The 27418-nt window shown below is 34.0% G+C and overlaps 4 protein-coding genes across 8 annotated transcripts; 1 reads left to right on the forward strand and 3 right to left on the reverse strand.

Annotated features, from left to right (window-relative positions):
• Window positions 1-9458: 9458 nt before the first annotated feature.
• On the forward strand, window positions 9459-11470 carry LOC107262392 (probable RNA-binding protein EIF1AD). The gene is made up of 4 exons (XM_015727885.3): window positions 9459-9742; window positions 9918-9993; window positions 10073-10199; window positions 10792-11470. The coding sequence occupies exons 1-4, from the start codon at window positions 9629-9631 to the stop codon at window positions 11078-11080; spliced, it is 606 nt and encodes a 201-aa protein (XP_015583371.1). The 5' UTR covers window positions 9459-9628; the 3' UTR covers window positions 11081-11470.
• A 539-nt stretch (window positions 11471-12009) lies between these two features.
• LOC107262390 (secreted RxLR effector protein 161-like) lies at window positions 12010-12528 on the reverse strand. Its single transcript, XM_015727880.2, has one exon. It carries the CDS (start codon window positions 12526-12528, stop codon window positions 12010-12012), a length of 519 nt encoding a protein of 172 aa, XP_015583366.2.
• Window positions 12529-14482: 1954 nt separating this feature from the next.
• On the reverse strand, window positions 14483-20054 carry LOC8261697 (thioredoxin-like fold domain-containing protein MRL7L, chloroplastic). 5 transcript variants are annotated; one of them, XM_048374430.1, is made up of 7 exons: window positions 19903-20054; window positions 18520-18698; window positions 17850-18409; window positions 17190-17271; window positions 16993-17104; window positions 15104-15562; window positions 14483-14782 (listed from the first exon to the last, which is right to left on the reverse strand). In XM_048374430.1, the coding sequence occupies exons 2-7, from the start codon at window positions 18694-18696 to the stop codon at window positions 14721-14723; spliced, it is 1452 nt and encodes a 483-aa protein (XP_048230387.1). In that variant the 5' UTR covers window positions 18697-18698; window positions 19903-20054; the 3' UTR covers window positions 14483-14720. The 5 variants fall into 5 exon arrangements, with proteins under 5 accessions (XP_048230387.1, XP_048230381.1, XP_048230384.1 ...); XM_048374424.1 differs by lacking the exon at window positions 19903-20054 and adding an exon at window positions 19218-19893; XM_048374427.1 differs by lacking the exon at window positions 19903-20054 and adding an exon at window positions 19218-19891 and having other exon boundaries at window positions 15254-15562.
• Window positions 20055-20892: 838 nt separating this feature from the next.
• On the reverse strand, window positions 20893-26985 carry LOC8261696 (poly(ADP-ribose) glycohydrolase 1). Its single transcript, XM_002533303.4, has 11 exons — window positions 26229-26985; window positions 25689-25874; window positions 24814-24917; window positions 24088-24292; window positions 23847-23951; window positions 23591-23709; window positions 23160-23303; window positions 22204-22321; window positions 21820-22026; window positions 21503-21565; window positions 20893-21273 (listed from the first exon to the last, which is right to left on the reverse strand). The coding sequence occupies exons 1-11, from the start codon at window positions 26475-26477 to the stop codon at window positions 21112-21114; spliced, it is 1662 nt and encodes a 553-aa protein (XP_002533349.1). The 5' UTR covers window positions 26478-26985; the 3' UTR covers window positions 20893-21111.
• Between the last annotated feature and the right edge of the window lie 433 nt (window positions 26986-27418).

A 27418-nucleotide genomic window follows, 5' to 3' on the forward strand; every position in this document is an offset into this window, starting at 1 on the left:
TGGAGGAGGTGGCTAATAACATTAATTTGCTGTTACATTGATTGATTTAACATAGGTTATACTCAGCATATATTTACTTAAAGGAAAATTCTTGCTTATGCCTAGCTACCAAGAAAATAACGCCCTAGTTGTAGGCTTAACGTAACGATAGGTGCATTTTCTAATAAGATTTTAATTTTAATTTCGTTTGCTTTAGCCGTATTAGAAAAAAAAAAGTTTTACATTTTAAATTTAATACATTTCATCTTGGTGTGTTCACTAATTTATTTTGTCTAGATACATAGTTTCCGAATAACAACTTTTCAAGTAAATAGGTAATTGATGGGAAAAGACTCAAATTTGCTCCTAATGTATGACCTTAGGCACAAATTGGCCATCCATAATTTTTTTTAGCTAGTTGCACAGAATATCTCGCCAAACGGAGTTCTTAAGCCCCTTTTTAGAATGGAACTGAAGAATATGAAGTTTAAAATATATAACGGTTAATAGGACCCACATATAAGGAAGCAACTTAATAAATAAACGTGACCCGTTTGCTAGCCATCTTTTCCTTCTAATATAAAAAAATATTTATTAAAAATGATAGGAGTTACTGTCCTATACTAACTAGGGATTGTAACTTGCTGTAAAGAATCCCAACCACCAACTTGGTATAAACTGTAAGGGCTAAATCGATCGTGTAACACCCGGAATTTTTATATATTTAATAATGAGTTTTTATTTAAGTTAATTTTAGCTTCATTATTATTGGGTTTAATTTGAAATGATTTAATGAAAAATTTAATATTAATCAAATAAATGAGTTATTTTCTATACGCAATTAATTTGAAATTTTAAGAAATTATACAAGTAAATTATTTGAGAAATGATTATATTTTGGTTATTCAAATTTTCCCAAATGCATATTTATATAAGTAAAATTATATATTGAAAAATTTTGGAAGAAATTATAAAGGATGTTTTTATAAAAGAATTTTGAGAAAATTGGTATTATAATTGATTAGTAGTATTAAATTTTAAGTTGAAAATTGATTATTTAATTTAATTGTGTGTAGGATTTAATTGGAGGATTATTTTGGAATAAGGATTAAAAGTATAATTTTATTTTTATGGGGTTTTAATGGAAATTTGTGAGTTTGGTATTTTCGTAACTAAATATGTCGGTCAGGGGTATTTTTGTAATTGTGTATTTTCAATAATTCGGATTTGGCCCAAATTAAATAGTTAGGGGCTTAATTGAAAGGCTAAAAGAAGTTTGGGGGTTAAATTGGAATTCTGCAGGATGAAATTGTAAGTAATTAAGAAAGTTGAGGGACTAAATTGCAATAAGGAAAAGTTTGGGGGCCTAATGTCGATATTGAAAGGAAAGAAATCGGGGAAGAAGAAAGGAGGAGAGAGAGAGAGCGTACGGAAGAGAGAGAAGGGACGCAGTCGGGGCAACTGCGGGCGCGAGCCGACGGAGGCAAGCAATGGCGGCGCGGCGCCGCTTCCGCTTGGCCGAGTTGGTGGCGATCGGCTCTCTTCGCGAGGCACGGGGTGGCCGGAGTTGCAAGATCCGGCAAAGTGAAACTTAGAGTGGCAGCCCGCGTTTTTAGGCTTTTCCGGCGAGCTCCGGCCGGAGGATGGACGATCGGAGGACGTATCCCGACTCTCCTCACCAAGCTTCGCGATGGCACCGGCCAGGGCGATCGGGCTCCGTTTGCAAATCGACGGTCGAGATCGTCCGCAAATCTCTCCGGATGATCGGGTGTCGGATCGAAAAATCGGAAGTGGGGATCGCCATCGGCCGGCCGTTGTGAGTCCGATGGTGTGTTCGGATCGTCGATCGGACTCCCGTGAGGCGAGTCGACCGAGCGACCGAGCGTCTCAGTAAGTTTCTTTGGCCCGTTAATTTTAGAAATTCTTGGTTTAATTGTGTCTATTGGGTTATATTGAGTATTTGATGTTATTTGTGAGTCAAAATAATTGTCATCGGTTGCCTCGTATTTTGTCTTTGTGTGGCGAGTCGGAAATAGTGAAGTTCGGGGACCCGACTCCTATTGTTTGAATCGTTAAGTATTTGAAGTGTTCTTCCGGCAGTCATGGACCCGTTTTTACGGGGGGTAATGTTCGTGTTGTAGGGGAGGTTCTCACGGATTTTCGGTGAGAATTCTCCCGAGTCGATTCTAGGAGTCTAGACCTAGGATTAATGATCGATTGTCTCGGTATTGATAAATTGTTTTCCGTGATTAGATGATCTGTCTGTTCGGCTCGCCCAACCGAGGCACCGGAGCGAGCTAGGAGGTCGCCCAATCCCTGTGAGTTAAAGTCATTTAATCTTTCGCGCTATTGCTAGTCTGATTTTAATATGCTATTTAGAATTTGTGCTTAATATGATTATTAGTATCGCAAGATAAATGATTTCACTTGATTATTAATATTTGAAATAATATAAATATTATTATTAGTATGTTATAATAAGATAAACGTTATTATTTTTCCCTCACAAATTGCACGTTGTTTTACCTTAAATCTTTAATCTTTATTTCGATATGTGTTGGTTGAGTTCATCAGATAATGATATTTATTATATGTGATGATTGTGTTTTGGGAAATGTGGCTTGTAGAACATGCCACTTTGATGGGTTACATCGTGTAATAATCATGGACATGTAATAAGATATTTATGGGTTTGCCCTGGTCGAGCATGGCTCTCTGGGCTGATTTGAGTAAATTGCCGGAGGTAAGGTTCCTGGTCGAGCATTGCTCTCTGGGCGCCGGCTTATTTGGAATTCAAGTGTTCAGACTGGAAGTAAGGTCCCTGGTCGAGCATTGCTCTCTGGGCGCCAGTCTTATTGGATTAAGAGAGCCAAAATGGCTATTAGAATTTGGGGTTAGGGTTCTACTGAGCCACTCATCCCGTAAAAGTAAAAATATATTTTTATTTATTCATTTATTTATTTATTATGGTATGATTATAATATGGATTGTATTTACGTGCATGGTTGATATATTGATTCGAATGATTAATATGTTCTGTGAAGAAAGTAATAGGGTATGATTATAGTATGATTTGTATTTACGAGCATGGTTTGATATACTAATTTGAATAATCTATGTTTTCTGAGAAGAAGCAATAGTCCCTAGATTATTTGATTTTAACTCACTCTAGACCCATACCTCCATTTATATTTTTTTCGGATTCGTGATCGTTAGTTCTCCCGCTGACTCTTATTCAAGAATCTGACCTTCATCATCGGGTGATGTATTTGATTTGGTATGTAAATTGGTAAATCTTAGATTCTCCGCAGTAGTAATAGTAGATGTATCAGTTGTAAATTTTCTGAGTTTCAGGTCTCGCCTAGTTTTTCTGGCAGACCGAAGTATTTATGTAGAATGTAGCTATTAAGATAATTTGTGGTTTTAATGATATTAATTTGAGATGAGATTTGTTTAAATCAGTGAGTGTCAGGCTTACTACGGGTTTCGGTGGCCTTAAGCCTATCCATTCCCTAGTGCCGGTCACGGGCCCACGGGTGGGGTCGTGACAGATCGATTGAAGCTCATTTACTCTAACCCTAAAACATACTAAAATTACCACTCAACCATATAGCAAGGAAGCGAGTTACGGTTGTGTTTAGGTGTATACTGTGTTTGCAAGTTGGAGTTACTAGGTATGTTAAAGCGAAACATGTGGGTCTCATTGTTTTATTTTGTTTTGGAATGTAATTACTTTTTAAATATTATATGTTGAGTTGTCTCCTTTGAAATGGTGATCCTCATGTGATGTAAAGTGAGTTAAATATTGCGATTGCTTTAGCATTTGCTTTATTACTTGAGCTATATGTGGTTGTATACACTACGTCTCTTTGTTGTCTGCTTGCTATTATAAGAAAATAATTTTAATATTATATTTTTATTTTATTTTATGCAGAATGTCTGGTATTGTGAATCTGAGATTTAATTATGATGGTAGATGGCAATTATATCCAAAAATTAATTATCTAGATGGTAATATTGATATACTATATGATTTTAATTCTGACTTCCTTTGTTATGGACATATTAAAGATAGATATAGGAATTTGCTTGGGTATACACATATTGAACGTATTTTTGTACTTAAACTTGGAAAAAAAAGAAGGAAGATGGATCGTATTTAGTTGAAGATGATGAGGGAATCAGGAAAGTTTTGAATTATATTAGCAAATACAATTGGGTGAGAGAAATAGATTTCTATGCTGATAGCTCCAAAGATTTTCAACCAAATATTCTAGGAATTGAATGGAACGTTGATATGGATGCATCTGTTGCAGACATTAACAATGAAATGCCTACATAGAGTAGCTATTTCAATCAAATAATAGAGTTGATGCTAGTCAACCCGAGTGTATTGTTACTGAAGAACATGTTAATAGTTATGGACCTACATACTATATTAGCAATGAGAAAGAGGATGGTGAAGATGATAGTGCAAACAAAAATGAAAATGATGGAAGTCAAGAATCTAGTGATGAGGAAAGTGAGTTTGAACAGTCTGCACCTAGAGAGAGGGTCAAATATGATGAAGGTGATGCGCAAAGCCATTTCATGCTTGGAATGACCTTTGCTAATGCTAATGAGGCTAGACAAGCAATAGCAAAGTATGGAGTAGCTCTAGGTGTTAAGCTAAAAATCAATCCAAATGAACCATTTAGACTTAGGACTAAATGTACAAATGAGGAAAACTGCCCTTTTGTGCTTTTCATTTCAAAAGATGGCAAAAATCTTGAATTAGCACTAAAGACTCTAATACCTAAGCATAGGTGCTTTATGGATTTCTCACTCGCTAGTGCTACTCCTAGGTTTTTAGCCAATCATTTCAAGGGTAGGATTTACAAAAATCCTTCAATAAAGATAAACCAAATGAAAGATGATGCCGAGAGCTTGTTAAAAGTTAATATTAGTTTGGCTAAGTATAAAAAGGCTAAGAGGATGATAATTCAAGAAATGGATGAGAGTTTCAAAGTGGAGTTTGGTTATTTGGAAGTATATGCAGCTGCACTTAAAAGAAGTAATCTTGGTACAAAAGTAGAGATTGAGTTATGTAAGGAAGCATTGAAAGAAGGAAGAAGGGCGTTTAGGAGGATGTTCTTGTTTTTTGATGCTCTTAAGAGGAACTGTAAGAGTGGATGCAGACCTATCATAGGTCTGGATGGATATTTCTTAAAGGGGGTTACTAAGGGCCAGATTCTTACTACAGTAGCCAAAGATAGTGATGATCAGATGGTGCCTAATCGCATGGGCAGTGATAGACAAAGAGAATAAGAATAATTGAAGATGGTTTTTGCATTTGCTAAAGTAAGAACTTGAACTTGGAAATGGAGTAGCCTATACTGTAATCTCTGACATGCAAAAGGTGAGCAATTTTCATTTTCTTTGCATGTATTTTTATTTTTATAGTATACAGCCTTTTACAGTTGTAGTATTGATTACTCTTTTATGCTTTAGGGTCTCATTAATGCTGTAAGAATGTCTTACCCCTTGCTGAGCACAGATGTGTACGAGGCACATTTACTCCAACTGGTTTAAGCAATGGAGAAGGGGGAATTAAAGAAAAAGTTGTGAATTTTTTCTTGGAGCACATTTGAGGAGGAGTTTAAAGATAATTTAGAGTTTCTTGGTGAAGTGTCAAAGAAGGCAGCATAACCCTTCTGAAATATCCACCCCATTGTTAGTGCATGGCCTATTTCTCTAGCAGATCCAAGTCATATATGGTGGATAATAATATCTCTGAATGTTTTAACTTCTGAATACTAGAGGCAAGACATAAGCCTATAGTTAGCATGTTAGAGGAAATAAGACTACAAGCAATAAATCAAATTAAAGAAAAGAAAAAAAATGGTTGATAGGTGGATTAATGATTGGAGCCCAGCTTGTATGGCTTTGTTCCAAGATAATAAAGAAAATGCTTCAGGTTGCACAATAGTGTTTAATGGTCAAGTTTGTTATGAGATTGGGGAAGGTAACAATAACATGCCATTTGTGCTCTATATCATTCCAGGCTTGATCCTTTTTCATATACCAGTCATTTTTATCATAAGTCAACCTATCTAGCCTCATATCAGTTTTCATTATTGCTAGTCCCTGGTAAAAGGTTCATGAGATGTGAGGAATAACAGGGAATAGAACCTCCTCCATTGACTAAGATGTCAGGCAGGCCTAAAAAGAAGAGAATTCGAGGATCAAATGAGCCTAATACAACCAGCAAAATTGGAAAGCTTAGGAAAAAAGGCGAGAAGCAGAGTTGTGTACAGAAGGACATAATAGAACTAAGTGTCTAAATAAGAAAAAGAAGGTAAAATACATAGTCTTGCATCATATTGAGTATTTATATTATCTAGTTTTTGAAATTCTAATGAGTGCAATTGTTTGCCTTCAATTTTATAGGGAACAACAACAAGCACACCAGGAAGTGCTGCAACAAGTGCTCCAGGAAGCACACTAGCAAGTGGTCCAACAAGCACAACAGCAAGTGGTCCAGCAATTGCTCCAGCAAGCACACTAGCAAGTGAAACTGCAAGAAGCTTAGGAGGACAATGTGTAAGAAATTCAAGGAGGACAATTGGTTTTGGATGTCATGTGGATTTGAATACATGAAGAACAACTTACAATTTCAGGAAACTTTTTATACTTATATTTTTCTTATAAATATTAATTTGTGACATGTTTCATCTGACATTTTGACATTCACAGCCTAGACAAACTAGTGAAAGAGTAATTAGTGAAGGTCTACAAGCAGAGGAAATGGAAACTGATCATCAGACTAGGTTCCCAATACCATGTGAAGGAGACTTCAAAAGAAGCAAAGAGAAAAGGGATGCATAATCCATTACAAGGACAATTAAATTCATTAGAGTTGGCTTAGAAGTTACATTTGCTACTAACTTGCCATTTGAACCTTCAAGACTGCAATGTAGAGGAGGAGTTGCAATTACTTCTTCAGCGTTACAAGCTCAAAAAGAGCAACTAATAAGCAGATAGAAAAAGAAAGGCAAGATAGTTAGTGATACTACTACAACAGACCAATAGTTTAGCACAAAATATTAGTTTGACTGGAGCACATTTTCTGTATTTTTTTGCTACTTTGGTATTTTGTGCCTTAGAGCAAACATATATATTTTTTAAATTTTGTTGCTACTTTGGTGTTTGTGCCTTAGAGCAAGCATTATTTTTTTGGTCAACATTTAACTGTAGTAACAGGTGATGCCAGTAATTAGCTTTTGTATATTGTTGCTACTTTGGTGTTATTTGCCTGTGAGCAAGTGGTGTTGATACTTTAGCTCAATATTGACTGCAGTATGCTAATGTCATTGCTTTTTGCTCATTAGTTATGATTATGAATATCGTTTAGCAAAGCTTTTCCACTTACATCAATTCATTTCAGTGTATAGCCAATGTTTAAATCAAGTGTCATAATTTCATTTTATCAAACCTTTAACAAAATTACACAAATAATAGTTGTGCTCCAAGCAATTTACCACAACTAATTTCATTTCACCAAATCCCTATAAGCAATCCAAACCAATAATGCAATTAATAAGACAACAAAATTATTTTTCATCTTCGTGTTTTCATGTTGAAACTGTTCAATTTCTATTTCTTTGCTAGCTTTCAAATTCCTCAGCTCAGTCCACATCTTTTCCATTTCAGTTTGCAAATCAATTCTGCAAATCTCTTTCATTTCTTCCCTTTCATCTTTTTCTCTATCTTCATATTTCAACCATCTTTTTTTCTATCGATCTTTTTCTTTCAGTTCATTAATCACTTCGAATCCTCTCACAGTTGATGGCTCATCATGCCATTCGAAGTACCCACATCCCTAAACCTAGAAATCATATATATTTTACATTATAAACAAAACTTTGGACTTTTATAGCACTTTCAAAATTTTCGACATTCATAGAACCTTCGACGTCCAAAACTTTCAACCTTCAGAGAACCTTCGACATTCATCGAACCTTCGACCTCCAGAACTTTCGGCATTTCGTAGAACCTTCGATATTCACAGAACCTTAGTGTTATTGCTTCTTGTGGTTGTTGATGATGGTGATGTTACCGTTAATTGGAATCATCAATGTTAATTGAAATCAATTGGTTAATTTAGGGTTCCTTATTTTGTATGAAAAGGAAAGTGATGAAAGAGAAGGGGAGATGGTGGTGAAAAATAGTTATTCTGTTATTACCGTTGAGTTGTAGGTCTTAATTCATTTGCCACCTCAGTTACGTTTAACGGGAGTATCTTTCGTTCTTCAGCTTTGTCATCAACAAATCTAAAAAGGGGCTTAAGAACTCCGTTTGGCGAGATATTATATACAACCGGCTAAAAAGAACATGCAGGGCCAATCTGTACCTGAGGTTATAATTTATGGGCAACTTTGAGCCTTTTTCTGATAATTGATTGATAATAATAAGGGTTGAATATTTTTATTTATTTTTAAATATGTTATTTATTAAGTGAAAATAAAATATTAATATCAAATAACTTAATTATTAATATTCTTATGCATTATATACAAATTATGCTAAAAATAGTATATAAGAATAACCAAACTAGTATTAATTATCTATTTAACCAAATACTAAGGTTAAAATATTACTAAGAATTAAAAAAAATAACCCAAGACAAGTTTGATAGTAATTAATTTTTCTAACTAAAACTATTATTTAATTATATATTAAAAACTAAATTATGTAAAATCTAAATAATTTTTTTCTAATTAAATGAGAATATCCATTATTGAATTTAATACTTCATGTATAAATTAAGTAATAAATCAAACCTCAGTTTGTTGATTAAATATTTTGATTGGACTAAAGAAAAACTAATAAAGAGACAATACCTAACTGAACTATTTAGTTTGATTTCAAAAAAAATTAATATGATTAAAATTTAAAAAATTATTTTATTCTAAAATAAAATAATTTAAGGGTGCAAAAAGTAATAAAATAACTTCATACATAAACAGATAAATAAGGAACATATAAATAGATTATGATACCCATATTAAAAAATTAATTAAATCTATAAATCTTAATTTAATTATAAAAAGTAATATTTTAAATATTTCTATTTATTAAACTACTAATTACGCAATAGTCTCTAATCCTAAGTAATATTAAAATTAATTAATAAATATTTCTAAATGATATTAATTAATATTTTGGTTCAAAATCAACAAAATTTAAAAATATAAAAAGAATTTTAAAAAATATAATAAAATATTTAATTTATCATTATTTGGAAAAAATTTAAACAAAAATAAAATATTAAAATATTATTAATTTTCTCTATAAATTTAATTTATATTCCTATTTATAATCAAAATACCTTTCATATATTCTGCGAATAAACTATGAATTACTAATAAGTTATAATTCAGAATCAGAAATGACATCTTGAGGTAAAAAAAAAAATCAGAAACGACGTCGTTTCAAGCTCTCAGGATAAATTAAAACCCTACTCCTTCTCCTTCCGCCAATTTCTAGATCTTGAACAACAGCCCTAAACAAGAATCACAAACAGACACTGGGTGAGGGTGGCGCGTCGTATGTACGCGCGATCATTGATTATAATTTGAAACAAAACAGAAGTGGGATTGTAGAGATAATGAAAGGAGGAAGGAAGAATTTGAAGAGGGCAGCAAAGGAAGACAACTTAACTCTCGAAGATGGCCAAACCATTATGCAAGTCGTCTCTCTCAGAGGCTCCAATCTCATTGAGGTGCTTTGCCTTTTCTTGTAATTTCTTTTGGGTCGATGCTAGTGATAATCTATTTTTTATTTGTCCATAGTTTTTTTTGTTGTTGAGAGAATATGAACGCCGGAAGAGTCAGCGGTATGGTAATATTATTTGTTATTTGTTCATAGCCTAATAATAATAATAACAATGCCTCCAGGTAATGGATGCAAAAGGCGAGAAATCATTGGCATTGTTTCCAGCTAAATTCCAGAAAAGCATGTGGATTAAAAGAGGTTCTTTCTTGTTTATCAATGTTAAACCATTCGTTATATTGGGTTAATTGAATGATTTAAATTTGATTTCATGCTGCAGGGAGTTTTGTTGTTGTTGATGAAAGTGGGAAGGAAAAAGCTCTAGAGTCGGGTAGCAAGGTGGCCTGTATTGTTACTCAGGTTCTTTTTTATCACCAAGTTCGCGCCCTTCAGAAATCTCCTCTATGGTCTCTGTTCTTTTAACTCATTGCTATTCTTGCATTCTTGCTTCTCAAAAATTGCATCTTTATTTGAAAAAAAATAAAAAAAGAAAAAAAATTCAAAGTTTTTGAGCAACTTCTTTTTTACTTGATATTTGATTCTACTAGTTTTGACCAGTTTTGTCTTCTAGACATAATTTTGGTATGCTGATACTATTGACTCCTTTATTTGCTTCTTCAAGTATCCAGTCCTACTGTCCTACAGTCTCTTGATTGATGCTTTCTGCACATATATATGTAATGGGCAGCATGTAGATATAGATTACAAGGTACTACTAGTCAAGCTTTAGATGATGTTCTTTGCCAAATGATTGATTGTGATCTTGCTCTTTCTTTTTTCCCTTCTCTGTATGACCAAATTTTCCCCTTATTATGTTAATAAGACTGAAAAATGCCTAAGAATAGCTCACTCTATTTAGGACTGCTTTCATTGGGTGGGAAATACATGTTGCGAGCTTCAACTTTCCTGCATCTCTATTTGTTACATTTTCCTTTTCGTCTCGTTATTGCTGGTCGATTTTTTCTGTTTTCTTAATTCTGCATGTATCACCGAATGCAGGACAGAAATTTTCAAGTCTACGACTCTGGATGATTCTAAAGGAAGTCTGCATGGGAACAGCCAGCAACAAGGAGATGATGAGCTTGATTCAAGTGATGACAATGGACTCCCCACAGTAGAAGCCAATACGAATAGAATTGATCCACCAGAGTTCCAGGAAGAAGATGAGCTTGATTCCAGCGATGATGATGATGGACTTCCCCCTTTAGAAGCCAACACTAATAGAATTAGGCCCCCAGAGTTTCAATCGGATGCAGAGTCAGATTCAGGATCAGACACTGATTCTTAAATTTTCATACATCTGGCCTTTCCAATTAGATGAGCTTGATTCCGGCGATGATGATGATGGACTTCCCCATTTAGAAGCCAACACTAATAGAATTGGGCCGCCAGAGTTACATTCAGATGCAGAGTCAGATTCAGGATCAGACACAGATTTTTAAATTTTCATACATCTGGCCTTTCCAATTAGATGCCTAGTCAAATTTAGCATCAGTATCAGTTTCTTAAATGATCATACATTTAGCAATTTAGCTCATTGTGATGGCTTCCATAGCATCTAAAAAAAAGGTATTTTTTGTCTGCTTTTGTTAGTTTGTAAATTTTTCTTGTAAGAAAAGATTATTTACAAGATACTGGAAATTGAAGCTTAAGATTAATGGTTCAATTTACAGTTGCATTCTGTTATCTTATATTACATTAGAGATCTTGCAGAAAACACTATGAAAACAGTGAAGGATGAATAATTTTTTTATATTGATGTACAATTATTTAAAGAGCTTAACTAGGAATAAAAAAGACAGCTAATCTCCCTAATTAAGGAAAAATATACTATTCAACTAACTACCCTAATATAGAAAAAAATAAATATTGATTTCTAAGATTACTAATGTCGCTCGTAAACTTCTAAATATAGAGTATAACAAATATGGTACATAATCATAATTATTTATGAGATCTTTCAACACTCCCCCTCAAGCTGGCATGAAGATGTCACTCGTGGCAAGCTTGCTAACTAGATTCTCGTGTTGCACCTTAGGAAGACCTTTTGTTAGTATATATGTTGTTTGGCTAGCAGTGGGTATGTAGGACATACATATCACACCACTATCTATCTTCTCCTTGATGAAATGTTTGTCAGCTTCTACATGTTTGGTTCTGTCATATATAACTGGATTATGAGCTATAAAGATTGCAGCCTTGTTGTCATAGTAAACTTTAATAGATGCTGGTATAGAAATCTTCAATTCTTCTAGGAGTCTTTTTTATCCATAACACTTCACAGAATCCATGTGCCACATATCGGAATTCTGCTTCAGCACTACTCCTTGCCACCACACTTTGTTTTTTACTTTTCCAAGTAACCAGATTTCCGCCTACAAAGGTACAATAACCAGAGGTGGATCTTCTATCATTTACATTTCCTGCCCAATCTGCATCTGTGTAGGCCTCTATCAGAAGATATTCTCCTTTTTTGAACAAAAGTCCTTTCCCAAGAGTTCTTTTGAGGTATCTCAAAATTTTGAATACGACTTCAAAATGAGTAGGTCCAGGTGAATGAATGAATTGACTCACAACACTCACTGCAAAAGCTATGTCAGGTCGAGTGTGAGCCAAATAGATTAGTCGCCTTACCAATCTTTGATAACGTTCTTTGTCCATTACCTCATTAGCTGCTGCTGTTTTCAACTTTACATTAGGTTTGATTGGCGTATCTGCCGCCTTACAACCTGTCATTCCTATTTCTTTGAGTAAATCAAGCACATACTAGCATTGGTTGACAAAAATTCCCTCCTTGGATCTTGCAAACTCCATCCCGAGGAAATATTTCAGCTTTTCCAAGTCCTCAATATCAAATTCGGCTTCAAGTTTCCTCTTCAAGTTACTAATCTCAAGAGAATCATCCCCTATCATGATTATGTCATCTACATACACAATCAAAGTAGCTACTTTACCTTTGATGGAATGTTTGAAAAACAAGATGTGATCAACTTGGCTTTGAGAGAAACCATGTCTCTTAATAACATCACCAAAACGCTCAAACCAAGCTCTAGAAGACTGCTTTAATCCATATAGAGACCTTTTTAATTTGCACACTTTGCCTTTTTCCAAGTTTTTCTTCAAATCCGGATGGCAGGTCCATATATACTTCTTCTTGCAATTCTCCATTTAAAAACGCATTCTTTATGTCAAATTGATGAAATGGCCAGTTGAAGTTAACTGCAAGAGAAAGAAGTACTCTAATAGAGTTAATTTTAGCAATAGGAGCAAAAGCCTCTTGGTAATCAATACCATGAGTTTGAGTAAATCCTTTTGCTACTAGTCTCGCTTTGTATCTCTCTACACTTCCATCAGCTTTAAACTTCACCGTGAACACCTATTTGCATCCAACCGTCTTTTTGTCTTTGGGTAGATCAATGATAGTCCAAGTGTTATTTCTTTTAAGAGCATTTATTTCTTCCATCACAGCTAATCTCCAACTCGGGTCACCTAATGCTTCCTGAACAGTTCTTGGAACAAGCATATTAGAAATCCTAGACACAAATGCTCTATGATTTTTTGACAGTTTTTTATATGACAAGTATTGTGCGATAGGATGTTTAGTGCATGTTCAGATTCTTTTCTTAAAGCAACTGGAAGATCAAGATCAGAAGGAGTGGAAATAGAGGGAAGGTTACTCTGAGTTGCAGGGCCATTATTCGGCAAAGCTAATTGAACATCTGCTGAAGGAATAACTGAGGCTGTAGTGATTTTATGGAATTTCTTCCTAGTATAAACCTGCAGCTCATGTTGAGGATTATGATCCATTGGATTATGATCCATTGGAAGTACTTCTCCACCTGTCTCTAATAAAATAACATCTGGCAAAGTAGGATTAATAATGCTAGCCCTAGTTTCCATATCAGAATTAGTTAAAGAAATGGGTAAAGTTTCCTAAAGATTATTTTCTTCAACTAAGTTCTCCCCCCTGAAGAAATTTTTTTTGAAAAAAAAAAAGTGATCCTCGACAAACCTGACATCCATGCTCTCAAAAGATTTCTTTGTGACTGGATTAAAACACTTGTACCCATGTCTATTAGAAGCATACCAATAAAAACACATTTTTCCAGTTTTGGGATCAAGTTTTGAGCCACATTTGGGACATGCATATAGCAAACACACCCAATAACCTTTAAAGGAAGATCTGATGTTATCTTAGATGTGGAAAAATAATTTCTCAAAACTTGTAAAAGTGTTTGAATTTCAGAACTCGAGATGGCATTCTGTTTAAATAACAAGAGGTTAGGAGTGCATTACCCCAAAGATATTTAGGAACATTCATGGAAAACATAAGTGCCCGAGCAACTTCAAGTAAATGCCTATTTTTTCTTTCAGCAATACCATTTTGTTGTGGTGTGTCACGACAAGCTGATTGATGCAGAATACCTTTTTCCAAAGTAAATGTTCTCAAATATTTGTTGAAATATTCAGTTCCATTATCCGTTCTTAGAATGTCAATTTTTGTTTGAAATTGATTTTCAACCATGTGGAAAAAATCTTTAAATCGTTGTTCAACTTCAGATTTCTTTTCCGACAAATAAACTCAACAAACTCGTGTGTGATCATCAATAAATGTTACAAACTATTTTTTTCCAGAAAGTGTGTTAACTTTGGATGGGCTCCAAACATCACTATGCAACAAATAAAATGGTTTTGAAGCAGAATATAGTTTTATTGGAAACGAAACACAATGACTTTTAGCTAAATTACAAGCTTCACAATGAAGTTTTGAATAACCAATACCTTTAAATAATTTAGGAAATAAAGATTTGAGATATGGAAAGCTAGGATGCCTTAATCTTTTATGCCATAACATAACTTGATCATAGACAAAGTTTGAACTTATACTACCTAATCCATGAGCTGTTTTATTCCCAGAACCAGTTCCATCATAGTAGTACAGCCCATTTATTTCTCTGGCAGTTCCAATAATCTTCCCTGAGTTCCAGTCCTGAAAAATACAATTTGAAGGAGAAAAAAGAATGGAATAATCAGAGTCTTTTTTAGACAATTTGCTAACAGAAAGAAGATTACATGCAAGTTTTGGAACATGTAAAATTGATTTCAAAGAGATTTTTTTCTGAAATTTTAATATTTCATTTACCTGCAATAGGTGAAAAACTGCCATCAACTATTCTAATTTTATCAGAACCAGAACATGGATAATACGAATCAAATAATTGAGAACAGCTTGTCATATGATCAAAGGCTCCTGAATCTATGATCCAAGGAATAGTACTTCCTAGAACAAATAGAGCTAAGGAACTACTACCTGTTTGTGCCATAGAACCGATAGGAGCATTAGATGATAAGCATGATTTCAGCAGTTTAAGAAGATGACTTAATTGCTCTTTACTAAATGGAGATGACTCAGCCTCATTTGCTATAGGTGTGCTATGTTCACCAGATTTTTTTTCCTTACCATTAGGTGGTTTACCATGCAACTTCCAGCATTTTTCGCAAGTATGGCGTGGCTTTCCACAATAGTCACATTGCAGGTTGTTTTTGTCTTCTGCACGCTGGTTGTGAGAAGTTCTACTGCTTACTTGAGCTTTAGGAATAGCCAGCGCTGATCCTTCCATGGACGCGGTTGAACCTGCAGTCCTCTTTCCCAACATCACAGGTCTCTGACTCTCTTCTCTCCTTACCACCGCAAAAACTTCACCAATTGGAGGCTGGGGATTTCTTCCAATTATTCGGCCACAGATCTCATCATATTCAACATTTAAACCTGCAAGAAATTTGAAAATTCAGCCAGTATCCACTATCTTCTTGTACTGGTTGCAGTCATCATTTGATTTCCACTCATAATCATTGAATAAGTCCAGGTCCTGCCAAATCCGTTTAAGAGAATTGAAATACTTTGTCACAGAATTCTCACCTTGAAAAATTTCCCCAAGTTGTAAGGTCAACTCGTAAACTTGAGATTGATTTCCAAGATCATAGTACATTTCTGAGACATTGTCCCATAATTCCTAAACTGTAGAGTTACATAGGTAGTTTGCACTTATCTCTTCAGTCATGGAATTGACCAACCATGTCATTACCATTGAGTTTTCAGCATCCCAAATGTAAATTGTCATTTACGTCAGGCTACTTAGTATCACCTGTGATATAGCCAAATTTTCCTCTTCCTCGGAGATACATGTGAACAAATTGTGACCATCGAAGAAAATTATCACCATTTAGTCGGATTGTAGTAATCTGAATGGGATGGCTTTCAGATGTATTTCTCAGAGGTTCAGATTGAGATAGTTGAAGAGGTTGGCTTGTTCCGGACGTGACTTCAGACATTTTTGAGATAAAAAGAAAAAGATTCAAACCTAGGATTTGTGGCTCTGATACCATGAAAACAGTGAGCAAAAATATAAGAAGGCTGAATAATTTTTCTATATTAATGTACAGCTATTTAAAGAGCTTAACTAGGAACAAAAAAGGCAGCTAATCTCCCTAATTAAGGAGAAATATACTATTCAACTAACTATCCTAATATAGAAGAAAATAAATATTGATTCCTAAGATCACTAATACAGCTCATAAATCTCTAAATATAGAGTATAACAAATATGGTACATAATCACAATTATTTACGAGATCCTTCAACACACTACCATTTGATAGCTTTTCCAATATATGGTACAAAAGAACCAAAAGAAGATTAAAGCAAAGTACTGAATAGTCAACCCAAACTATCACGAAAACAACAGAGAACATTCAATTGATACATCTCTACATAACCGAAGTCATAAGAACTATCACCGGCTGCTTAAACCAAATGAAAGTAAGGAGTATTCAAAACTCGCAAACCATGCAACTTCAGTGAATGATTAGGTGATAGTAGCTACATAAATTCCTTGCATTCTTGCACAGAAATGACTCCAGTGAATTTGATTTTCACTTCTACCGAAGTGACTGTACAATGATTATTTGAGATTTTTAGTTGATAGGAACAGAAGGGATCAATTCCTGGCTTTCTCCAATGCCACTCAAACAAGGTGGCTTGCCAGCTCCATAATAGAAGTACGCCATTATTTTTGAAAACTCATCTGCGGTTCGAGTCGCTGAACCATAGAGAGAAGGGTGAGGAATCAAATGTTCAACTCACATAATGAAGCAGTGGAAAATAAATTGAGCACACCATTTCTCAAATTGAGGAATTACCTCTTTCACGGTACAAGATCTTCCCGGCTTTAGTGAAAATAATTTCTGGAAAGATGGAAACTTTTAGAGCAGAGACCAAATCAGTCTCAACAACAGCATCAACTGCAACACACTGTGATACAGAAGTAGAATATCAGAAACAAGGATCTCTGCAACGGAAAGAAAATAACAGGAGATGCTTGATAGCTTTTATTTACTCTTGGTGAAGGTAGTCTGCAGTTCCATATGATATTTACAGCCTTCTCAAGTTCATCCCGAGCCTTTTCATTTTCCTTTGGTCTGGTGAAAATATAAAATTTTAGGTGAAACAGTGACAAAACAATTGAATCCTATGAATGCAGCAAATTTAGAACTCCACAGTTAATTTATACTTTCGAAAGCATTATACACATTGCCATATAAAGTTACATCATGCTAATACTTTGCACTTCATTTTCAGTGAGTGGAACCTAGGCTTTCCTTAAGATCAGATTTAATAGTAGACTTCAGACTAAAACATGAGGAAATGTCATTTCTAGAAGAGGATGAGAGCATATAATAAAAGGGTCAGTAGATTAAGAGGATCATTTTCGAAGAAGTCATGGCAATTGAGATTCGGTTAACCTATTATGATGATATCAACTAGACTAATTCAGATAATCTATTATAATGACATCAACTAGATACTGGGAAAGACATTGCTCTTAAACCCAAACAACAGTTAAAACAGGGGTAGAAAAAATGAACATGTCATCGGTTAATGAAGCCTTAAAGAAAAAATCACAAGTGAAAAATGCCCCTTTGCTAGTAAAAGTATCAAATGCAACATTGTCTTCAAATTAAGTAAAATCATAAAAACAGGAAACAAGCAAAGAAACCTTTTATAGCGATTATGCACTAGGATTATCAAAGGATTGATGTCTTTGAAGACCGTTTCCTCCCAATCTGCAGTGGTGATGTCTTTTATTGGACGAATGTAATTATCATCTTGCCATACTATTTCATTTTCACTATCATAATTCTCATCATCGTCATCCTTCTTCTTATTCTTGATAGTAATCTTGTTGAAGAATTGACCTAAGTTGAATCCCCAACCATCAGAATCTTCAGGCCAATCAGGATCATCTTCCTCCACTACAAGAGGGTAATCAGCCAGTAGCTTTTGCATCCTGATCTTCTTATCTTCAGCATTAAGCTCTTCTTCAATATCAGGATGCTTATCAATCACTTCTCTAATGTTCCTTCTCCATTCACGTCTCTCTGCAGCATCCATTTGATATGGGTCATTCACCTCACCTTTTTTTGTTGAGAAACTGTCATCATCCTCATCACTATCACTAGATTCTTCCCATTTCTTTTTCTTTCCATCACCGGACTTGAAAGTTTCTGCTGTTCGAGAAGCTCTCACTCCACTATTTCTGAATCTACCACCCTGCAGCTTTGAAGAAAAAACTGTTCTCATAAGAATTCTAATAAAATTTATTTAGAATTGAGGTATCTCCTCAAGATAACTTCAACTGTTTAACATAAGAATGGCTAGGAACATACCTGCAAAGGAACTCTTAAAAAATTTGACGAGTGACTAGAACAGCAAGAAATCTCAGTATTGCTTCCTGTTACTTCAGAATGAGAACTAGTACCAGCAGCTGAAGGAAAATCTTTGAATTTGTACTCTTTAACCGGTGAAAGAAATTTCTGAAACCCTAATGTATGTTGTAGTGCCATTTCTACAAATAATTTCCCATTGGAAATGGCATTAATAACACATGAATTAGCAGAATTAACAATAAAAAAGAAGATATAAAATTTAATGTGCATCACATCAAATAAAAATGTACATCATATCACTGAAATATTAGATCATTGATATAAACATTTAGGCTAAATTTGAAAAAAAAATTATTCAGGTCACTTCTGGGAATCAACAAGTCAAAATCCCATCAAAATGTAATTGAACCGAACTGCAATTCATAAGCAATCTGCTTAAGCAGTCAGGAAAAGCAATTATTGGTGATTTTAGAGTTCTAAAATCACTGGGCCATTTCACTAATTTAATTTTAGATGCTTGCACTAAAAAAAACTCTTTGTACACACAAAAAGAAAAACCAGGCTATAAACTTCAAATGACAACAACAATTATCAAAGTGTTCAATGTATACAAGTCAGGATTTACATTAACATAATTCAACTTCCTAACAGAAGCAGTTTATCAAAATTTTTTAGTGCATCATTGAGGTTAATTTTACCTGATTTACACTTGTGCCTGACTTCATATTCGAATTGGGGACCCAAATAAGTCTTTTTAGTGTTCTTGCTTTGAAATTTGGGAAAGAGAATTGAGAAGGGGTTAATGAGAGAGTGAGGTGGTTTAGTGTTTTTAACAGAAATTGCAGTTTTGGGTATCATGTTGTAGTCATGAAGCAACTGTCTTTTTTTCTCTAAAAATGGCTACAGACACTTCTAATTTTATTCCCACCAAAAGAACACTAATTGGGCTAACTGCATGCGTCTTAGAATATCCCATACTATATCTACAGGTTAGTCACCGAGAATTATATCACAAAACTTTATGCACTACACCTGCTCATAACTATTTAGCTTATTTCAACCCGAATTATTGCAGAGACTCCATGACTGATGCAATTCCCGAAAGAACCTCATAAATTCCAGGACACTGAAGAAACCCAGATAATAGAATTGAAATCTGCATTTGACTAAAAGGCATCCTTTCCTGATAGACTCATTTTCAATATTTTCCTTCTGTTCCCATTAGAGGGTTCTCCTAGAATACTAACTTCCCAGTATTAAAAGCGCATACATCATGATTTCTTAAAATCTATATACAGGCTACACTTAACGAGTAGAAAATAACAGTGCACTACAAAAGTTATGAATAAGAATAACTGAACCAAAAAGGAAAGATTTTTTCACCACTTGGCACTAGAGTGAATGAAATTGAAGCTCTGGATTTTGCTGCGCTTGTTTATTGCCGTTCTTGCCGAGGCAAAAGCCCTTCCTTGTTGCTAAAACCCCGAGAGCATAAAACAGGATAAGCCTGTTTAAAATTAAAACCGTTGTTTTTCTTTACTTGGGTTGGTGGGGCTCTGTTTCAGCTACAATTATTAATTGGCCCCTCAACTTTACAATTACTTTTATTTAGCCCTTAATTTATTTTTTTTCAGGTAATTATAAGAATTTCCCCACATAGACACCCATTTTTCAAAAAATTCCTTTTACAATTTCAACCTTGTAAAAGATAAATTTATGCATTATTTAACTTCCGAATATTTAATTTATAAATATTTAACTTGATATTTATAAAGATATTACATACATATAACTTTATATTTGCTAGCTATTTTTATTATACATGATTGGTTATTACTGAACTGCCAGTTTTAATAAGATTTACAAATTACATAGTTTTCCTTTTGAAAAAAAAAAGAACAAAGAATACAAATACCAAATAATTTATCGTCAAATGAAATACATCCTTTCTGCTCAGGTATACTTTCAATTTATACATGAATTATGAAATATATATTTTTAAAATTAATATCATCAATTTTTATTGCTATTTTCTTGAAGATATTCTTATTATATGATTTTTAAATATTAAATGTAAAGTTTAATTGCATGTAATAGTATTTAGTATTATTATGTTAATTAATGAAGAGTATATTTAACAAAATTTATTAGATTAACAATTGAAAAATAGACTATGATTTAACAGACCAAAAATAAAAATAAAAGAAAAAAATTATCATTTTGAAATTATTAATTTGATGAAATTTATATTTTTCTTTTATTTTTTTCTAGTAAATTAATTTTCCAAAATGATATTGATGGAAGCGAATCAACCTAATCCAGCCTGACCTGAAGTCTTAAACTTCGGGCAAAATTTTCACCTGTAAGACAAATTCAACAGCAATAATCTAATTCCATTAGAAACCCAAGTGACTTGCAAAAGAGATGGCACCCAAAATGCAACATCATTGGTAGAATTAAATTCTTAAAAGGGGGGAAAAATTGCGAACACCCATTCTTTTAAAGGAGAAACTGAAGATGATATTATACATTAAGAGAGTAGCAGGAGGACAATCAAAATGGATAACTAACAAAAAAGTTTCAAGGAGTGATTCACACAAGTGAAGTGTCAGCCTCATGGGTGATTAGCGATGGAAGCAGCCATGCAAAGAAGCCTACTTTAGTTTCCCTGTTAAACCTCTGAAATGAATACTCCTCCAACATATTCCACAGATCTCCCACTGTCCATTCATGTGACAGAATCCACTGGCTTACCTGCCCCAATAACATCAAATCAATTGGTGTTGCTGTATCAAAACTGTATACTTAAAGCATGAACCATGGAAGACTTATGCTCCATCGTGATGGCCAACATCCAGACTGACTAGGTTACAAGTTATTCAGTAGAGACTATACAGGGTGGACTCTCATGCATATCAGGCAGCTAAAGAAGCCTCAAACAATTACAGTAATTAATCATCGATGGGAAGGACAATATAAGTACCTTATCCAGGTTCCGCAGTGCCTCAGTGCCAAACGTGTAATAGAGAACAAAAGGTCTTGATGCCTGAAAGAAAATATTCTGATTCATGGAAAGGTACGTTTAAAGGGAAAACAAGAAATAAACAAGTAGATATCTATTCTTTTAATAGAGAACCAATCTTACAAATTCCATTCAGAAATGAATAAATATAAGCTAGACAGCACTCAGTTTACGAACCCAATTATTGGATTCATTGAAGGCTACCTTTTAAAAGAATTAAAGTTTTTATTTGCATCATGTTTACTTGATCTCAACAGCTAAGATCCAGAATAAATTACCTGAGAAGCTGCAAGCCACTGAATTATGGCCTTTAGTTCCGGGTCTCCTCCAAAAGCACCACAACCCCAGTTCCCTGTTGCAATCCCAACTCTATCTTCAATGCGTAGACACGAACTATGCTTCTTGTCAGAATCTCCAACCATTCCATTTAAAGGCTCCCCTTCATACATTTCAGTGTCAGCAGACGCTGAGGGAGCTTCATTAGACTAACATAGAAAACATTAATAATAATCAAAGAAAGGAAACAATGAAAGAACCAACTGAATTGCCACATGTATGGGTAAATGTTGACCATTTTAAATGGATGTCATGCTCATATCAGTAGAGTACTGAAGTAGAATAACAAACAAAATGCCATTAAGCAAGTTGTGAAGAACTCACACCAGAAAGTTATTATCTAGTTTAGACCATGTGCCTTGAAGAGGAGTGTGTTGAATTGATCTCTTATGGTAGTCACATTTAGATTGATCATAAAATCCACAGAAAGCCTTGTTGATCTCCCTGCCGAAAGCAAGCAAATAAGAATTGGAGTTATTTCTGCGCAGCAAAATAAAAATTATGATCTAAAGCTTACTTGCAAGATTGACATACAAGCATGGAGTAAAGATATCGACGAAGAGCAAAATAAAAAATCTAAAGAAAAGCATCCATAGTCAATAAGGCCTTAAAAAAAAGTGCAGTAAACGAACAAAAAAAATTGATTAGATTCCTGACAAGTTCAGCCGCACTTGTAAAATCATCTAACTATATTTCAGTGAGCTGAAATTTGTTGACAAGCCTAGTCAAGCTATTCTGTTAATCTAATAACATCTACTAATGCTGTGTCCAAATCTGATACAATCTACTTTTTAACTTTTATATTTTACATAATAGATAACTTCCTTGCATCAATCAAATGGATTAACAATTATTTCTAAAGAGATATGGCAGCAAAGTCTTAATTATTTCGGTATAAACAGGCGCAAATTTAACAATTATAATCAAAGACAAGTTCATTTACCCTAGGACCCAAGCTCCTCCAGTAACTATTTTGCAAAGAATCCCAAATCAACAAGTAGAAGCTCACAAGAAACAGCTTACAAGCATCCCAAAACCCTGAAGACAGGAAGTTTTAATAAGCATCTCAAAGTGTGTAACCATATTACTAAGCCACCAGACCTACAACTAAAAAATTAAGAGCTTTGTGACTTAAAGTCTAGACAACACCTTAGCTCCCAAAGCCTATAATGTGTAATGCCCAATGGTTCCTATGAATTCTAATCCAAAAAAGCAGGAAAAATGATCTCGTATGAGTTATGTATATGATGTTGTGGCACTATGAATAACAAAATTTACTTACCGAAGGAGGTATTTAAGTTCATATTGCCTCAACCCTGGACTGCATAATGCATCTATGGCAACAATCCTTGTCTTATGTCTTCCAAAACTATCGATATTGCTTTTGTCCACATAATCACCGGAAAAGCGAAATGAAGAGGCATACCTGCATTACCCAAAGATCATTGCAACATGAGTCATTAAAATATGGCAAATTCTGAACAAATGAAAGAAATTTTGTCCTTGGTCAATATTGATTAAGCATATACAAAGAATAAATAAAAATTTCAGAATGGGCACACCATGTGAACTTGTTATTTGTTCATCATAAAAACTTCTACCATATATCGGAAATAATAACTCTTGGGCCACTGAACATGTGTAAAGTACAAAGAGTGACATGAAATATCTCAATATAATGTTTTGGATTTTAATCCCTTGGATAATACTCACCCTGTATAATCAGAGAATCTTTCTGCACCAACAATTTCTATAGCCTCATTATCTTCCATGCAAGGCAAGAAAAACATTCCAGCAATTAGTTCAGGATTGATCATGAAACGTATCTCTTCCTACATAAGATAATGACATTAAATTATTACAAGGAAGATACATTTTAACAACATTTCTAAAAATTAATGGCCCTAGTGGCATGCAGGAAGAAAATCATGAAGGAAACCAAGTAATATAAAAACAAAGCATGGAATACCTGTACACAGCCACTATGAAGTGCACCACCTCCAAGATACTTGTTCGCAAAATCCACTTCAAGAGCATCACTGATTTGATCTTCTATAAAGCCTGAATTGTGCACCTACAAAAATGTAAGGCACCACTCAGGAATTAATTGTCCACAACTCAAGAATGAAACTGAATAAATAAGACTGATCAGTTACCATGAATTGAAATTAAGCTGACTAATTAATGAATCAATTTATATGTTACCTCACCTCAAAAGGGCAGAGTGGTACGGCAGATTCATTCCAAAAATCAGCTTTAGGATAAGAAATACACTCCGGAAGTTGTTCCAAAGGCAGAACCTTCCGCTCAAATGAGACAGAGCCCACAGGTGTACATGAACATATCCTTTCAAAATAGTGTATTATGCACTTGATTTTATTTTCCTGCTTCTCACTGTAATTATCATACAGGATCCTAACAGGCAAGAAATTAAAATGTCACAAAAATCAGACATTAAGAAAGTAACCAACCTCAAGAAGCAAAATTATTGATACAACAAAGAGAATTGATGAACTCAGTGACACTAAATTAACAATAAACCTTTAAATACTTTAAAAATATTAGTGACTGCCAAATGCCTAACCTTCTTCTATTGCAAGGAGATGATGATCAAAAAGCCATTACATTACAGAGTGAAACGGCCATAATATGCATGCCATGTGATAATACCATGTCACCTGTGACTTACACATTAATCGCAAAATAATGAATATTAACTCTTAACTAATCAGTTTCCATCCATCATCGGATAAATAGAGAGGCAGTTAAAATTTGAAATAGTAATTCTTCTTCCTTTCTAAAATATTTTGCCAATCAAGTACTTATTACACAAAGGCTAAGATAGTTCAGGAAGTTAAAGCAACGACAAAAAGATAGTTCAGGAAGTTAAAGCAATGACAAAAGATAGTTCAGGAAGTTAAAGCAATGATACATACTCAAACAAATGATCAAAATTGATCACTGGAAGATGTCTTACACCTCTACCAGTGACTGGAAATAAACAAAAGAACGCGCATGCCAGAAGAGCACCAATCAATTCCTGAAAAGTAACATTGACATTATCACAATCTATACCATAAAGAAAATAGATAGTCTTAAGTGATGAAAGAAAGTTCACAATAGATGAAAAGAACTAAATTTAACATAATACAATAGGACCTCATTTAATTGACCTCACAGGTCATGATTAGATCAGTTTCATATAATGATACAAATGATCTATCAATTTATCACATGTGCAACTCTAGTCAAAGTGGCAATTTCTAAAACAGTACTATGTCTTTTGCAAACAATTAAAACAAACCTCAAACCTTAGTTTAAAACAATAGTATATGCAAGAGAGAGGAGAACGATGGCGGGGAGTCATTTATGTAAGTATAAGCTGTATATATGACAGTTACGGGCACATTTCATAAAACTCCTCATTTGATACATGTTAAAAGAAAGTGTATAAAATAGAGGATAGAAGTTGGTATGAGGTCCTCTGATTCTTGTGAAGTTGCAAATTAAATTCCAAGGCTGAAAAAATTTAGTGGCACACCTAAAGTTAAGTATTCTAAGCTTAGAATAAGAAGGGCAAAGCTTCAAATTTCTCTTAGGAAATAAAACATGAACTAAAGACAATAAGAAAATAACAAGCGCAGTAAACACCAATTTACACTTAGAGTTAGACAGTGCCAGCAGATTTTTTCTTATCATCAATTCTTATCTCTCCTTTAATGCATTTACAATTTCTAGAAATCTCAGGCATGTAATGAAATCATGAAATTGAAATGCAAACTTAAGCAAGTAATCAAATGAATTAGTATACCTGGCTGAGGTACACTATGCCAGCTTCTTGCGGACCCAACAACCTGAGACCAGTTTTGACCCCATCAAGCAAGCTATCTGCAGTTTGATAGTGCAACTCTAACAGCGATGGCAGGCGCAAGGCCAAATTAGCCAATGCTGGAAGAACCTCTTGAAACCATTTTTTGGACTCAGCCCGAGAAATCAGCTGCAAAAGAAAAAAAAAAAATCAAATGTTATGTAGATTTAGGTGATTAATAAACACTAGTTTATGCATGAATTATACTCTCTTGATTACCCTTTCTTTCACTACCCAAAATATCAAATGAGAAATAACTTATAAGTCATGGGTTTTCAATTCTCTCAAATTGCTTTACTGACCCAATTACAACAAACAGAACTTCCAGGAATTCATAAAACAAAAACCAAGAACATAAATGGTAAAATAGAAACACAAAGGCCAAGCTCTTGAAAGCTCTAAACCTAAAAAAACGAAACATTCTTATAGAGCCAAAAACTCTTACACCCAGAAAAAGAAAAAAAAAAAGAATGAAATGGTTACCTCGTCAAAGAAGAGGGCATAACCTTGTTGGGCAGAAGGAGCGAGAGAATGTGTAGAAAGGGAGAGAGAATTTCTGAGATCGGAGATTGCATAGAACAACAATTCTCCAGAGTTGACATTGCTAAAATCTGGTCCTCTGGAGAGCTCTTTGAGCGTTTCAACAACTTGAGATGGCCAAGAAAGAGCTGATGATCGAATTACAAGAGGTAAAAATGGTATCACCGACTTCAGGTCTTCTCTGCTCTCCATCTTTTTGTTTTTTTTGTCTCTATCTCACAGTAACAGCTGCCCACTTCGCTTCTTGCTTCTTCTTGCGAATATGTTGAATATGTTGTTCTTGCGAGAACAACATTTCTTCTTGCGATTTTGTCTCTATCTCACAGTAACATATTCATCACAATCTTTGTTTTTAATTTGTATGAATATGTTGTTTTCGTATTGTGATTTTGGATAACTTAGGTTTAAGTTTCTAAGATTATATTTGTAGAAAATTGCTACCTAAATCCTATCTCTTCCTCCTCCAATGTATTTGTGCTTATTATGGCAGTTGCGGTGCCGGTAATCATTTCGGATAATTTGTTTGTTTTTCCATAAGTGGTATAATTACAAATACTCCCTCCCTCAATATATCCCATATTACGCTTTCATCCCTCATTTTTTAAAAGTATTTGCAGTTACACCCTAACATGATTTGCCGTTTATCGTGAAACATTAGTCAACTGAGAAATGACTGAAAAAGACATATTCAAGGAGGTGATCGTGCTGACAAAACAAAAACCGACCGTTTGATTTTTTTTTTTTTTTTTTTTTACGGTTTTTGATTAAAAACCAATATGATATTTGATTAACTATTAATTTAGTTAATAAAAAAATTAATTTTTAATCAAAATCATGCAGTAAACTAAAATAATATAAGATGAAAAGAAAATGACAAAAAATGAATTTAATTTTCCAGTTTTTTAAGTAAACCAATAAAGAGTTTAGAAATTATTTTTATAATTTTTTATTTTAAAATACATTACCAAGTATAAATATTTAAAAGATATTCTGAAAGAAAATATAAAAATAATATAATAATTTATATTTGTTTAAAGAAATATATATATATATATAATTGATATATTATATATATATATATATGTATATATATTTATGGTAAAAATTAATAGTAAAAACATAATCATTCAGTT

Source organism: Ricinus communis, chromosome 1 (assembly GCF_019578655.1).
Source record: "Ricinus communis isolate WT05 ecotype wild-type chromosome 1, ASM1957865v1, whole genome shotgun sequence".
In the NCBI taxonomy this organism is placed as follows: Eukaryota; Viridiplantae; Streptophyta; class Magnoliopsida; order Malpighiales; family Euphorbiaceae; genus Ricinus; species Ricinus communis.